Here is a 16,723-nt window from a genome sequence, read left to right as displayed (position 1 = left end):
GAGCCACCACTGCTGGACGGGCTGAGATCTGAGGATAGTGTGCAGTTCAAAGCCAGCCCAGACAAGAAAGTCCATGAGATTCTTATTTCCAACTAACCACCAGAAAGCCGGAGGTGGTGTTGTAGCTCAAGTGGTAGAGCGCTCACCTTGAGCTGAAGAGCTCAGGGACAGCACCCAGGCCCAGAGTTCAGGTCCAATGGCTGACAAAAAAAAGGAACCACCCTCAGTGCTCATAACTGAAGTGGTAGAAGCCCAATCCATGAAACAGCCATACTTCTATCTTAATAAATCAGCTGGGAACTGTAAGACCAAAGTACTATTTTCTTAGTGAAATGACTCTATTTTCTCTATTTCCGAAGGGTAGAACTGTAAGCCAGGCATGGTGGCACACATCTTTAATGCCAGTATTTGAGAGGCTGCAGGAGGAGGATCACAAATTCAAGGACAGTCTATGGCTACAAAATAAGAGCCTATCTTAAAAAAGAAAAAGGGTAGAAATAGAAGCTTCAGAAAACTTATTTTCCATCAACATGTGTGTGCTATAACCATCACATACTCCCTGTGTGACAAGTAGAAGCCTGGGACTTGTGTAGTTTAGGTGTGTCTCACAACATAAATTCCTTACGACTGAGAGTAGGCTGGTTCCTCCTCACTTCTCCAGAATTCAGATGGGCATGGTCAAAAGAAAACGTGCGTAGCAATGCGGGGAATTCTGACTCTAAAGACTCAACTTCGTTCTTTACCGTTAAAGCCTGAGGAAAAAGCAAGTGCTGACTCATGCAGGGAATTATGGGGAAGACTGGTGAAGGGCAAGAACATCTCTGAAAGGGGTTCATTTCATTCTTACCTGTGACCCAGGCCTGGGGTTGTGGCATCGTGCAAGTATTGTTGGATAAATGGCCCAAAGTATTCCTTTGAAGACACAACCACCCTTCCCCAGTAGGGTTTGGAGCCTAGGGGATTCAGGAATTATGAGGGAATAGCTTCTCCTGTTTGTTTCTGCACTTTCATCTGGTAGAATTCAGCCACAGAAAACAACGCAGTGGTGCTGGCTGCTGGATACTCACAACTAAAATCCTCGTCATTGAGGAGGGTGATATCTGGGGATCCAGGTTTGAAACCAGCCCAAGAAGGCAAATCTGAGAGACTCTTATCTTTAATAAACCATCAAAAAGCTAGAAGCAGTGGTATGGCTCCAATGGCAGAGTATCAGCCATGAGTAAAAATGCCAAGAAAGAGCATGAAGGCCCGAGTTCGAGCCAAAGAACTGGTACCAAGAACAAAGCAAAACAAAAACAAAAAGAAGGAAAAAAAAAAAAACCCTTGTGTCAGAAGCTGAGTTTCTAGAGAAATCTAAATTGTAGTAGAGGAATGAGCACGTATAGCTCAGGGTTTACAGATCCCTGTTTGTTGCCCCATAGTTTTAAGAATTAGACAGCTAAGCCAGTAATCCTAGCTACTCAGGAAGCTGAGATCTGAGGACCAGGGTTTGAAGCCATCCCGGGTAGGAAAGTCCATGAGACTCTTATTTTCAATTACCATACCAGAAAATGCAAGTGGTGACCTGATTCAAAGAGTTAGAGCTCTAGCCTTGAGTGAAAAAGCTCAGGGACAGTACCAATGCCCTGAATTCACGATCTATGAACAATAAAAAAAAAAAGATAGACAGCAAATGAACCAAAACTTAAACAAGAATAATTTTGTAGGCTTTTTCTTTTTTCCTGTCCAGCACCTGAACCCTAACCATCACTTTTTCTGTCGGAGGAACTCTCTGATTCATAAAAGGCAGAGACAATCAACCACTAAAAAAGTAAAAATATGCCAGGTAGCCCATTCTCAGCATTACTTGGAGGTAGGACATAGATGTGTGACCTAGGATTGGCCACTCCCAAGTCTCAGATTTTGGAAGCCGGTATGAAAAGACGAAGAAGGGGCCTTAGAGTACTTGTTTTGGTTGCAGACAATGCAAAAGTTAATGCTATTTGTAAGTCCAGCAGATTCAAGTGAGGCAGTGATGGAATGTGTGTCTAGAAATGGGGACGGTAGCTATGAAACTATGGTGCTTAGCATCTTCACTCTTGGATTTGCTTTGTAACTTTGGCTGTGGTCCTAATCACAGCCTACCCTTCCTTTATCTTGCTCCCTTTCAAAGATGTTTTTGTAGAAAACAGTTGAAAGAACTGATATCTTTTCAGTGGGTTCACTTTGTACATTCAAATATCCAAAGTCAGTGCTATTGGCTGCAAATATGACTCCTGCTACAAAAGTTTGTACTAGCATGAGAGAACCTAAATGTGTGAACTGGCTAAACAGAGAGAAGATGTAAGGTGACAGGACTCTAGATTTTGAGCTGGAGAATTGGTGTTCCTTGTTAGGTAATGGTGCAATAGTTATTTCCTGAAGTATTCACAGAAGTTATACAAGAACAAGGAAAAAGAAGAACATAAATGGAAAGATAGCCTTTCTAAAAGCAAAGGATAGAAAATAAACAGAACTTTATTAAAAGAGATTCTACCTGCAGTTTGTAATATAAGTGATTCAATCATTCGAAACTGTTGGGTCAAAATAATTTAATTTTTTACATGGAGATAAATTCCATACAGAGAAGTGTGATTTGAAGTAAGAAGTGCCTTGGCCTGAAGCTCCACAGAAGATCTGGGATATGAAGTAGGATCAGAACCAGGATGGAGTCTTATCTAAGATGCTAGGTTTGTCAGCCAGGGAATCCACAGAGAACTAACATTCAGCACATACTTTGAGAACTGAAAATTCTCTCTGGGACAAAGTCCTTTGAGGCTCCCCAAATCTCTATTTTAATCTCTATTTTCAAGCTTCCATTCTACTGTTTGAAGCTTACAAACCCCAAAGTCATTTTCAGTTTAGCATGAATTTTACAGATAAAATACTGATTATCTTAGCTTCTTTTATAGAATAACATCAGTGTTTTACATATAATAAAGAATTCGCCCTTCACCCTTGTCCAGAGAGAGAAACTGAGGCACGGGGCCTTGATCAGGTCCACAGGTCATCAGGCTCAGCTGTCTGAACAAAGCGCAGACAGTCAAAATGTAAACTTTTTCAGATTTGGTGACCAGTGGCCATCTGTCTGAGATAGGCAAAAGATGTCTCGGCTTTCTGTCTTTGGCCTTTATTATCCTTTCTAGCCAAGAATGAGGTGTTCTGGTCTGGACTCCCAGTATTCATTGCATCTGAGATACTGCAAAGGTGGATCACTGTATCAAGCAAGGAGCTCTCTGTTCTGTGTCTGTGCTGGCTGAAGGACAGATAGAAGCTTTGGAAAGCCTTGCTTTCTTGCTCATTTCACAGGTGTATGTGGAGAAGCATCACCAAGGAGTTGATCTGAGAAGCATACAGATGTGCAGAGTGTCTGCCTTGAGAACCTGTGAATCTGGGCCACATTCAGTGCTTATTTTGGTTCTTCCATCTTTCTTCAGAAAGTCTCTTGGCTATGTCTCTGGTGTCAGCTTTCTGGAAGTGTCACACTGGCATAGACTGTGATGAGATTGGGTTCCTGTGGGCAAAGCAGAAGGAACCTGTGAGTGGAGGGACAATGTGCTAGCCTTACAGGCTTTGAATGTAGTAACATTACACAGGAAAGGAAAGAGTCTCTAAGATCACGTAGCAGAGATACTTGCTCAGAGTCTATCATAGATGGGGAATTGCCAGTGGCAGTGCTCAGGTCTCCTGTAAGTAGAGCTACAGCTTCCTTCCAGGCACGAACATGCCATTGGGGAACTGGGATACCCCCTACCTTCCTCCCTGTCTTTCTCTCTCTCTCTGTCTCTTGGTTGGTCATGGGGCTTGAACTCTGGGCTTCGACGCTGTCCCTGCGCTCTTCAGCTCAAGGCGAGCACTCTACCACTTGAGCCACAGCACCACTGCAGGTCCAGTTTTCTGGTGGTTTATTGGAGATAAGAGTCTCATGGAGACTGGGCTGGCTTTGAACCATAATCCTCAGATCTCAGCCTCCTGAGTAGGTAGGATTACAGGCATGAGCCACCAGCTCCCGGCTTCTTCCTTTCTCTTGTAAGAAAGGTATGGAGAGTTTAGAGAAGCCCAGAACATTTAAAATTATTCCACTTTAAAAATGGCCAGCAAGACCCAAAGGAAAAAGTAGTACAAGAGGGAAAGAAGTGGGCAAAGAGAGGGGAGGAGAGGATTGTAGGTATAACAGAAAGTCTAGGGCTCCTTGCTACAGTCTGAAATTTTCAAAGAAAGGTTAGACAAATGGGATTGTATTAAACAGCAGAGCTTCTGCATGGCAAAAGACATAGCTAGCAAGATCAATGGAAAGCCCACAGACTGGGAGAAGATCTTCACTAGGCATACAACAGACAAAGGCCTCATATCTAAAATATACTTAGGACTCAAAAAATTAAAATTTTCAAAAAAAAATTCTCAAAGAAACAACCATCCCATTAATAAGGCTAAAGACTTAAAGAGGGACTTCTCTAAAGGAAGTAAGAATGGCCAATAGACACATTAAGAAATACTCAATATCTTTGGCCATAAAAGAAATGGCAATTAAAACAACATTGAGATTCCACCTCACCCCAATAAGAATGGCTATAATCAAGAAATCTAATAACAACAGATGCTGGCAGGGATGTGGCCAAAAGGGAATGCTACTACACTGTTGATGGGAGTGTAAACTTTTTCAATCACTCTGGAAAGCAGTCAAAAGACTGAATATAGAGCTCCCTTATGGTCCAGCAATCCCACTTCTGGGCATTTACCCAAATGACCACAAACAAGGCCATACTAAAGCTACCAGCACAACTATTTTATCACAGCATTATTTAACATAGCTAAGATATGGAACCAACCCAGATGCTTCCATCAGAAAGAGTGACACCACCCCATTTGTAAGGATATGGAAAGACTTGGAAAAAAATCATATTAAGTGAAGTAAGCCGGACCCAAAGAAATATAGGTCCCATGGTTTCCCTCATTTGTAATAATTAGTTTATGTCTAGGATAATACTATTAGATGAGCAGAACAGCTCAATAGCTATGTTTGTATGACCATATAAGATGATGCTAAGAGAAACCAACTCCAAGACATGGACATAAGATATTTTTCTTGGTTGTTGTTGTTTTTTTAATGTACTACGTGGTTTCTTTTTTCTTTTGTGTTCCCCTCCCATGGTATATTCCCTGTTGTCACTGTATTTGTTTTTGGTACCCTGGGTATTGTTATCTGAATTAGGGAAGGGAAGGGGAACAACAAAACGGTGAGACAAAGGATAAAGGTAGAACTAATGCAACAGCGATACTCACAAAGCAATATGTTGGAAATGATCTGTACAATTGGAGGAGAGGGGGTTAGGGGAGGCAAAGTTGAGGGAAATGAGGGAGGGGGTAACTAGTTTGACCTGAAATGTTCTCACTACTTTACTTATGTAACTGTAACCCCTCTGTACATCACCTTGACAATAAAATTAAAAAAAAGACTTCCTATAGATCAAGGAAAAGGAAGAGAATGGGAAAGTAAAGTGGATTCGTTGCAGATGTGAAATGTCCAGTTTTCCTTTCCTAAACTTCATTTAAAACCTCAACATTATTTTTTCAGGCTTTTGAAGTCAGATTTGTATTTTTGTTCTTTGTTAAATATAACAAGGTCCCAAGAAACTAGATCTCAAGGTGAAGGTCTATTTGAAATAGGGCACTGGCCCAGGCTTATTTGAAAGTGTGCCTGAGCAAGAGGAGCCCTGAAGGAGAGGGATAGATGTAGTATTTCAATGACCTGTAAACCTCTGTCGTGCCTCTGTAAACCTGACCTCTCTTCTAGAATGCTTGGTAACATGACCCAAATGGAGCCAAGATTTCAGTTCAAAATATGTTGTTACTGGTCATTTAGTAAAGATTCCTATCAGAAGAAAGCCAGCAGCTAGTGGTTCAAGTCTATACTTGGATGCTGAGAATGAGAGTATCACAATTTGAGGCCAGCGTAAGTAGAAAAGTCCCTGAGACGCCATCTCCACGGAAGGGAGACTGGATGTAGTGGCACATGCCTCTGATCCCAGTGATGATAGGCCTAAGGTAGGTTGATTCTGGCTCAAGCACACGCCTAAATAGGAAATAAGATTCTATCCTAAAAATAACCCCTGAGAAACAGGGCTGGTGGTATGGCTCACTGATAACACTCAATCACGGGAAGCTTGAGATACCCCTCTTGAGTGCAAGCCCTGGTTCCTCCTGGGTCTCCCCCGCCCCCCAACCCCTACCACCAATCTGGCTCTAGGCAAGTCTCCCATTCTTGTTTGCATATCATCTTCTCTTCTTGTCTTGGCATGAATGCAGAAGCTCTCCCCCACCCTAAATCTTCTGATTAAATGGAGGGTATAAACCTCTAGAAGCTGGGGGGCCGGTGGCTCATACCTGTAATCCTAGCTATTCAGAAGGCTGAGATCTGAGGATCATGGTTTGAAGATAGCCCAAGTAGGCAAGCTCCCATGAGACTCTTATCTCCAATTAACCACTCAAAAACTGGAAGTGGAGCCGTGGCTCAAAGTGGTAGAGTGCTAACTTTGAGCAAGAGAGCTCAAGGACAACTCCCAGACCTCATGACTGACAAAAAAATTCTAGACATGAGAAGTGTTAAATAATTATAGAACAATTCTAAAACCAAATTTAATTTTTCGATTAACAGGTAATAATTGTCCTTATTAGTGGGGTACAGCGTGATGCTCCAACCTAAAGCATGAGCATTTTCACAAAGCTCCCTAGCGACTCTGGTCAGCAGGTAGAGCTGACAACACATTTGAGTGCAATTGCATTTGAGTGCAATCCCCAAACTTGAGTGTGCAGCAGCATCACCTGGCAGATGCTGTGCTGGAGTATGCAGATCCCTGGGCACTCTGCATATATGTTTTGGTTTAGTAGAGTCCTAGGTGGGAGGCCCCAGGAAATTTGATTTCTAACAATTATTCTAGTTGATTCTGATGTCTTTAGACAGTTCTCAGCGAAACACAGACAAAAGGGCGTAAACCACAGCTTATTCTGAGCGGGCATGTGGGTTTTATGAAGTCCCAAACCAAACCTGTGCTTTGGCAGCTACTCCTTGGTGCCTGCTTGCTATGGACTACCTTTCAAGTCCAGTACTCATCAGTCCATTTCATGTCGTCCCTACCAAAAACGTAACAAAATAAAAAATCTTCCTCCACCTATCCATTGTGACATGTGGGGATACAGAGGGATGCCTCACCTGGACAGACTCAGGGACAGGCTTTGTGGCAGCCATATAGATTGTTGTGCAGGGATCCTGATGTGGAAGAGATGCAGATGTTGTCTGTAAAAGATGCAAGGAAAATAAAGCCAATTAGCTGAGCAAAAAAGCTAGTTCCTTGAGTCATTTGTTCCAACCTTCTTTCCACAGAATTCTCTCATCACTTCCTTAGAAAGCAGCACTCCAGGTTTTTGCAGTTCTGGCTATTCCTCAACCTAACATATCTTCTTAATTGCCTTACAATCACCATAAGGCCAAATGTTATAACTCACACTTTACAGATGAAGAAACTAAAGCTCAAAAAGCTGAAGTACTTTCACATACAAGAAACTGTAGGAACATTGTTTCTACATGTGGTGGCCCCTTTGTGCAGAACCTAAGTCAGTAACTAGGGCAGTAACCTAACCTAAGTAACCTAGCAGACAGTAAACATTTGAATAATTTTCCAATCTACAATATCCTTTATTATATTATTACATATCATATATTATTATATACCTATTATTAGGAGGAGCAAACGAATGCTAATTTTTAAATGATTGTTGTAGTCTCTCTTCTAATGTAAGCATTTAACTATAAACAAAAGAAATTATAAGGATATGGCTGACTATGTTTATATTGATATATAAAACAATAATAATTCTGTTTTATATATTTATACATAAATTAAAATAATAACATCATAACATACATATATGAAGGTGAAGTTACAACTGCAATGTAAATGGAATATGTAATATAAAGGGAATACAGTATAGTGTAATATACAGTACTAAAGGAGAAAATACTAATATGTGAGGAATGCATTTTATAATTTCTAGGATAGCCAGTTAAGAACAGGAGAGAGTTCTTAAATTGCTAATATAATAGAACATAAGATGGAATAATAAATATATAGTTTAAAAAATTCTTGCTGGGCACTAGTGGCTCATTCCTGTTACTCCTAGCTATACAAGAGGCTGAGACCTGAGGATTACAGTTCAAAGCCAGCCTATGCAAAAAAGTCCCCATGAGACTCTTATCTCCAATTGACCACACAAAAACTGGAAGTGGAACTGTGGCTCCAAGTGGTAAAGTATTAGCCTTGAGCAAAATAGCTCATGGACAGTGCTCAGGCAATTAAGTTCAAGCCCTACGACCACCACCACCATCAACAACAACAAATCTCCACCAAAGAAACACAGTTTGGAAGTCCTTTAGCAGTAAGCTCTTCCAAATTTGTAAGAAGAGAAATAATATTGATCACTCCTATCCAACATTTCCAGAGAATTATAGAAAGAAAATAGATGTGGTAGGGCTGGGAAGGTGGCTCAGTGGTAGAGCACTTGCCTTGCATGCTCGAGGCCCTGGGTTCGATTCCTCAGCACCACATAAGAAAAAAGCCGGAAGTGGCGCTGTGGCTCGAGTGGTAGAGTGCTAGCCTTGGGCTGAAGAGCTGAGGGACAGCGCCCAGGCCCAGAGTTCAGGCCCCACGACCGGATCCCCCCCAAAAAAAAAGAAAGAAAGAAAAGAAAATAGATGTGGTAATGGGTCAAATCGTGGTGACCAAAAGATATATCCACCTAGAGTCTCAAAATGTGTCTTCATTTGGAGTGAAAGTCTTTGCAAATGTAATTATGGCAAGCGCTTCACAATGAGGTCACCCTGTCCTTCTTCTTAGAGATGGATAAAGGAGAAGATATAGAGGCATTGACAGGGAAGTTGTGTAGAAACCAAGACAGATATTACAGCATGTGGTCATAAACCAAGAGATGCCAAAAATGGCTGCCAAGCAGCCATGAGCTGCTGAAAGAGGCAAAGAGAGACTGGGGACATGCTAACAAGTGCAAGGACCTGAGTTCAAATTCCAATACTGAGAAATAAAATAAAATCAAAAGGTAAAGATCACTTTGATGTTGCACTTCTGGCCTGCAGAATGGGTAGAGAACAAATTTCTGTTGTGTTCAAGTTTATAATGTTTGTGATGGCACTCCTAGAACATAACAAACACCCCACTGTATGAGTTTAGCATAATCTTGATAACAAAACCTCACAGACTCTGGAATGCTGGTGGCCTACCTGTGTATCCCAGCTACTCAGGAGACTGAGATATGAGGATCTTGGTTTGAAACCAGCCTGGACAGGAAAGTCCATGAGACTCTGATCTCCAATTAACCACCAAAAAACCAGAAATGGGGCTCTGGTTCAAATGCTTGAACTCTAATCTTAAGGATAAAAGCTAAGGGACCTGGCCCAGGCCCCGAATTCAATAGTACCATAAAAATATAATAAATTATGTAATAACAAATATCATATTTTAAAGGACCAGGGAAAATTGATTTTATTCTAGGAATAGCAAGTAGGTCTGATTTTGCAAATCAATATAGTTTCTCTATAGCAGCCAACAGATGAGAAACAGCAGCCAGAAGATGGTCTTGACAATCGCAGAGAGTGTTAATAAACTTCAATGCCAATGCATGATAAAATGTCTAACAAACCAGGAATAGAAGGTGATGTGTTTTTCTTCCTGCAGTATTAGAATTAAACTCGGGAGTCTCCTCAGCTTGCTATCTGTGTTAGAAGAATGTACCAATGAGCTACATTCCTAGCCCCTGACAATACAGTATTATTATTATTCTTTTCTGATTTTTATTTAATTAATTTTTGGTTCTCATTTTGCAAGGAATGTTATAGAATAAGAAAATATTGTATAGACAAACAGTGACATAATCTTTGTTGTATAGGCAAACAGAGACATAATCTTTGTTGCTATCTAAAAGTGTAATTATCACTGGGAAGTAGCAGTCCTGCATTTGTGTTTGTCATTTATGTTGGTTGCTATTGACTTCCACAAGAGTGCACAATAGTCTACAATAATCTCACAGTCTCAGATACTTGAAAATATTTTTAATGTGGCAAAAATGTCACTACAAAAGAAGCTTCAGTAAAAACATCACATGCAATGGTAAGATATGAAAAGTTTTCCTTCTGTTTGGAACTTTACAAAGATGTCATTATTAGCCCTAACATTCCCATCATATATTTTGGTTAGGGTTTTTTGGAACATGGTCTCACTACCAGGATAGGCGTTAGCAGAAACGAGAACTTGGTCTAAAAATCAATCTTGGAAATGAATTTTTTGTCATCTGAAGCATTTATCCAAAGTACTAATCAAAGCTGTCACCACCTCCATATCCTGTTCTCAAGAATATGCCTTTCTCCATATCTCAAATGGGCAGATTGTGACCTGGAAATCACCAAAATCTTCATGTCCAACAGACCACAATGTCTCCATATCTAGCCTCAATGCTTTCAGCCTGCTCTTCCTAACCCCATTTCTTATTTCTAGAGTCTCTGCTCCTCAGAGCCATTATCTTTCAAGTTACTCTCTTTTGTTTTTTGCTTGGTATTGGTATTGAAGTTTTAAATTCAGGACCGTATGCTTGCTACTATTTGAGGTACATCCTTAGCTTTTTTTTCTTTTTTTTTTTTTTTAAATTTAGATAGGTCCTCATGCTTTTTGCCTAGGCCTGGCCTCAGGCTGCAATCCTGTATAGGTGAGATTACAGTTGTGAACCACTATATATAACTTGTTTATTGAGATGAAGGTCTCTAGTTTCTTTCTTTTTTGGCGGGGGGGGGGGGGGTGGTGGTGGTGGAGGAGGTGGGAGCAAGTAGGATGATCAGTCACTACCTCCTAAGTAGCTGGGGTTATAGGCATGAACCTGGCCTTCATCACTCTCTTCCTAGTCTAAGGGTCATGCTACCACAGCTTTGCTTTCTTCCATCTCCAGTGTACATGCATCTTCCATCTCAATCATCCTCTAGCCAGAATTCAAGATACTCCTTCCTTTGTCTTCTTTGCACTTTGCACATAACACACAACAGCTTTTCTGCATCTTTCCCCTCTCCTCAAATTCCCTAGAGAAGGGAATTAAATAACATGGGACCTTAAACTCCTAGAATGCCAGAGGTGGAAAGCATCAGATGTCATGTGTTTATAGCTTCCTCTTTATTCTTTTTTTAATGAAAAAATAGTTGTCCAGAAGATTACCCAAATATTTCCCATTATTTCAAATAATCAACAGTCCCCCGTGACACTGGTTTTGTGACCTTTAGGAGAGTTCTTGTTCTTGATTCCTGCTTCCCTAATCTCATCTGCTCTAGAGCCCATGTAGAACCATGAATGTCAGACATGCAAGGAACATGGAATCCTGTGGAAACACGGTATATCTGTCCAAAAGAAAGCATAGAACTTACACCTGGTTGCTGGACTTGGGCATAGATAGTAAGAGTTTCTTCCTTAATTGGTGATTGAAAATGATTCTCTTTACCTGGGGGAAAGAAACCATAGTGGTTACCTCCTTCTGATCCCCCACATAATCCCCCTGCTCAGATCTGTCAGGTCTTCATCCCTCCATTGCATGCCTAACTTTCCTCAAGACCACCACAGGAGCAAAGCACTGAGTCCCAAGGCCCCTGCATATTGAGGTTAGTTTTATTTGCCCTCTCCAGGCCTATCACCCTACCTGTCAAATGGAACTGAAATACCCTCTCTCACAGGGCATTGTGCTAATTATGAGATGTTACTTTTAAACTGTTTAAGACCACACTTAGCACATCATAAATGCCCAGTATGTGTTGGGTCCTATTCTCACTGGTGTGCTACTTATTTTAATCGATTGTTTTATGTGCATATTGGGTCTTGTAGGAGGATTCTGGGTTCTTGGAGGCCAGGGATAGATCATTTGTATTTTGTAGCTGGAAGCAGGTTGCTTCCTTCAGAGAGCCCATCTCTTGATTTCTGTGTGTGTGTGTGTGTGTGTGTGTGTGTGTGTGTGTGTGTGTATGTAGGAGGAATGATCCACATGTGATCTTAGGATTGTTGGTGATGTATTTGGGACTAGTTGGAAAATAAAAGTGTTATCTATTTTATTGCTCACTATCTAAAATTTTGTTTAGGGCCTAAGGTCTCTGTAAATGCATAAGCTGCAAAACATTTTAATTCTTAGCCAATTTTTAAAGTTTTCTTTTTTTAATCTCAAGAGTAATTCATTCCCATCGCAAAACTGAAAATGCACAAAAAACATAAGAGAAAATGTATCCAACTCAATTTCACTCTCAGAAGTAACCACTCTGAAACATGTCTTTTTAGACCAGCTCTGTGCAATACAGTATTTCTGAAATAATGGAAGGTTCCATATCTAAATACTCTTAACATAGTCAGTCACAAGCCACAGATAGGGGACAACACAGCACTGACACTATGACTGATGTGTTAAGTCAATAGTTACCCCTATCTGGCTCTAGTTGCTATACTTACATAGATTTTTTTGTTAACAAAAATGTATTTTATACACATTCCCCTATAATTTAATCTTTTCATCTAAAGGTGTTCAAGGAATTTTTCATGTTTATGCAGTAGATATATTTGATCTTTCTCACAATATTTGATCTTTCTCACATTGCATGGCATTCTTTTCAAACATTATGCAACAGGGAAAATAAACAGTCAGAAGCATGGAGGACTTCCAGGGACTTATTGCAAAGTCTAGGCAGAGGCAATGGAAATTACAGCCTTTAAGGTAAATGTATTTTAACACAATTAAATTCTACCTATAAAGGTGGGAGCATATCTTTGAAGAAATAACACTGAAAAGAAATATACTTACACTTGGAAAGGAAAGGCCTAGTGTGTGGGTAGCAAGCATGGTGGAATGTGTTGTATGAGGGTATGAATCTTAGGGAGGAGATGATGAACAGCCACTGGAGTAATTAAAGAATTCTAAAGATGTGTGATTTCTCTGAGTGGGTATGGACATGACATGCTGTATGCGTGTGTAAGTGCACTGCATATGTGTGTGTGTGTGTGTACATAGACACAAAAGCGGTTGGAGATAGAGGGCTGCAGGGTAGTTCTGTGAAATATACCCTTTCAGTTCCAGTTCATGAGTGTTTGCAACAGTTAGACATGCCTGCCCAGCACTCTGCTAGGCACTATTGGGGTATGAATAACAGACTCCAGTCTCGAAGGACCTTGATTTGATCTTGCAGGTCAGCTCAAGATGCAATTTAAATTGGGTGTACAGTCCTAAATGGTCAGTGAGATTAAATAGTAAGGCTGGCTCAGCAAGACCACTCCATCAAGATAATCTTGTCTATTTTCTTTAGTGCACGAACAGGTTTTTGGAGGCCAACTGAACCCTCTCAAAGTCAGCAAGCTAGTAGGATCTCATGAAGAAAGAAAATCTTGGTCTTAATATTAGGGTATCTTATTTTAGCCGTCATTAGCTACTAGGTGCTAGGCAAATTAGATCATCTCGGTGGATTGGATAGCACTTAAATATAGATGTATGCCCCAGGTTTGCGGTAATAAGTGCTGATGGCAGATGAGGATGGAGGGAAGTGTGATAAGGGTGAGCCTTGTACTAAGCAGAATGTAGCAGAGGAAAGAACACAGGTTAGAATCCCAGCACTATGGCCAACGAGGCTAATGTGGTGCAGGGTTTTCTCACCTTTAGTATCTCACTGTTTTCTTATAATAGAAGCTCAGTGTGGGAGCCCCACACACATACCTGGTAGACTGCCTCTTACCACTTTAGCTCAAAAGACTTTCTATCTGAATCACCTACCCCTCCCAACTCCTGCTCGGTGAACTCTTAGATGGAAAGAATGAGATAAGAGTCGGCATCTATGCTGTGATGTAAATGTTCTTATATAAGTAAAACCAACATCAGAATGCTGAGGTAAGGTCTTTTCTAAGAAGATTGTATGTTGATAACATTGGTCTACTTGAGAATAAGATCAGCCACAGGCTTTGTGCTAGGTATAGCAAGTTTTATCCTTATCCCGAGGAGATCAACCAGAGCCACTGTCCTGGTCTTAATGTCCAGAATGTCCAGGACATTCTGACTCCATGGTGGGTAGATTATAGTTAATGTGGCTAAGAGGGTTCATTGCCCTGAGATATTGAATCATAGGACAATTGGAAGGAGAGGTGAGGAGATACTTCCTTTTACCACTTAAACTATAGGGGAATCACCAAGCCTTACTGGTTTCCATTTATCCTGGGAGACTTTTTGTAGAAGATGCAAGAATTCTCTGAAGTCTCCTCCCTAAGCATCCTGTATAGCGCTACTGTAGTGCTGAGTTGACATATTCTGCATAATGTGTCCTACGTTAGACATTTGTGACTCTTTTCTCTTTTCCCTTAGCCCGGCATAAGGGAGGAAGATAGGTTGCATTACATTTAGTTGGGCAAGGAGTCAGGATAGAGTTATTTAGTATTTTTCAAAGGTGGCTCAAGCAGAAAGGTAAAATGGTGAGACCAAGCCTGAACTTGCGGATGAACTCCTTTGCTTTGCCACAGGGAATCTAGTAAAAAGTTGTTATTGTCAGATACCTACCTCTTCTCCTTAACAGTTGGATCACCATGATAAGAATTGTGATGAAACCCACAAAGCCCCCTAAGAACAGTCCAGCAGACAGTGTCCATTGTCTTGATTCTGAAAAGAAAGTCAAAGGTCAATCTCAGCAGCACTGGGAGTTTAAAAACAGTCTACCTAGAAGCACTTCTGCTTCTCCACCATCTTCCCAGGGAAATACTCATCTGTGCCATTTTGGAGATCAGATTTAGACCACTGAACATTTCTATCTTTTGTTTTCCAATCCTAACTTGGCTCACTGTGTTTGGTGTTCATACTTCTAACTTCCATAAAGGTTTCTTTTCTATTAAAAATACTTTATTATCACTTCAGCTAATACATAAAAATACCTAAAATTAAATGTAAATTTTTATCTCCTAAATCCAATCTCTCTGGCTTCTTCTATTTTTAACTTCTAAGCATGTCCTCAATCTATTTTGAATAAAATGAACATGGGGTTTCCACATGCTGTCCTGATATCTCCATGCCATTCTCATGAGACACTGGGAGGAAGCAATCTGCTTTTCTTTTCAACATAAGCATAATAGTGCTATTATCATCCTTCCATGTAAATAATTATGTTGAATCTACCAGACCTGAACGGAAACAGAAGCATGTAGTTCCTCTAAATCAGTGTCCTATTTAAAACTACCCAAGCTCAAAATCAGAAAACCAACATATGTAACTTGCTCTCCTTTAGCCCATTTACCAAATCTTTTTAACCAGAGACAACACTGTAAGTAGTGAATGAGCCCTGCTGATACAATAAGTAAGACATATAACTCAATAAGATATAGTTAATTACTGAGTGCTTAAAATAGGCCAGACATTTTGGTAGTGCATCAACACAGGGCACATAAAGTATTGATATACTAGTACATAGTACATCAGTGTATTTAATCCTCACAACCTATGAGACAGATACTCCCATTGTCCTGTTTTATAGGTAAGGAAGTAAGGTTGGAGAACTGTAAGAACTAGAGCTTGAGCTGAGGAGAAACATGGCAGAATGCTAAGAAAAATCCTGAAGCACCAAGGTTCTAACAGTAGTAATCTTCTAAGTAGTGAAGCATCAGATATTAACTTTAATGTGTTAGTCTAGCTTGTGAGGATGTTTTTGGAGGAAAGTTTGCTTGTGGTTGTACTGTTACAAAGGAACAGAGTAATTGCAGGCACAATACAAATATTCATAGAAGTAACTAAACTATGGAGTGAAACCTCATTGAATTGGTAAAAGGCCTCCCATCAAGGTCCAAGAGGGCCTCCAGCCTGATGGCTACCCAGAAGTTTGCTTCTGAGTTTGAGAAGATTCTTTTTCTTTCTAGAATTTTCATGCATTAAGTCATTGTAAGGAACTCACTGAGCAGACTTTGACCAGTGATTCTCTTCCATAAATTAAGCATGTTTTAACACTGCCAAGTACAATCTTTAACAGTCATATAATCTTGATCAAAAAAGCCAAGGGAGATGGATGTGGTAGTTCATGCCTATAATCCCAGCATCTAGGAGGAGAAGCAGAAGCCTGAGAATTCAAGTTCAACATAAACAGTTCCAAAAGTAAACAAGGATAAGCTGAGGGTTATAAGGTGGCCTCTGAGTTAGGATAGAGCATGACAGTATTCTGAATTGCTGCCAAGGCTGGAGTGCCTGTGAGCTGCTCACTTGGAATGACTTATGGTGGCTAGAGAGGATCCTCTGTATACACAGGGATATGTGTGTGACCAAAGAGAGAGAAAGGGAGAGAGAATCTCATGGGTTCACAGTTCATCAACTACCACAGCCATAAAGAAGCCTTCTAATGCTAAGCTGAGGAGCAGAACTAGCAGCCTCAGCTTATTTCATCAGCCATTGAACTGCTCCAACAAAAGGACTATTTTGAAACCATTTCCTCTTTTTTATTGTATTTATTTTGGGTGCTTCTATTTTGTAAAGGGGTATGGCAGGGGATTGAACTCAAGCGCTCTACCACTTGAGCTATACACCTCTAATCCTTAATTTAGGAACATCTAAAATAGCAGTTAATTTGAGAGCAAACATCTCAACCATTGCCATGAATTTAAAAAGCTATTTT

General features: G+C 40.4%; 1 protein-coding gene across 1 annotated transcript in view; it reads right to left on the bottom strand.

The window, feature by feature from the left end:
* Positions 1-2,474: 2,474 nt before the first annotated feature.
* Slamf1 (signaling lymphocytic activation molecule family member 1) overlaps positions 2,475-16,723 on the bottom strand; it is a 36,040-nt gene continuing 21,791 nt past the window's right edge. The window contains exons 4-7 of the mRNA XM_042681864.1: positions 14,635-14,733; positions 11,489-11,562; positions 7,229-7,312; positions 2,475-3,532 (exon numbers count right to left, since the gene is read on the bottom strand). Of these exons, the coding sequence (XP_042537798.1) occupies positions 3,482-3,532; positions 7,229-7,312; positions 11,489-11,562; positions 14,635-14,733 (308 nt within the window). The 3' untranslated portion in view covers positions 2,475-3,481. The remainder of the gene's footprint in view (positions 3,533-7,228; positions 7,313-11,488; positions 11,563-14,634; positions 14,734-16,723) is intronic.

This window comes from Dipodomys spectabilis, unplaced genomic scaffold (assembly GCF_019054845.1).
Source record: "Dipodomys spectabilis isolate Male_0828 unplaced genomic scaffold, ASM1905484v1 ptg000069l, whole genome shotgun sequence".
NCBI lineage: Eukaryota > Metazoa > Chordata > Mammalia > Rodentia > Heteromyidae > Dipodomys > Dipodomys spectabilis.
Note: the sequence above shows the minus strand (reverse complement) of the source record. Positions and strands in the feature narration are given on the sequence as shown.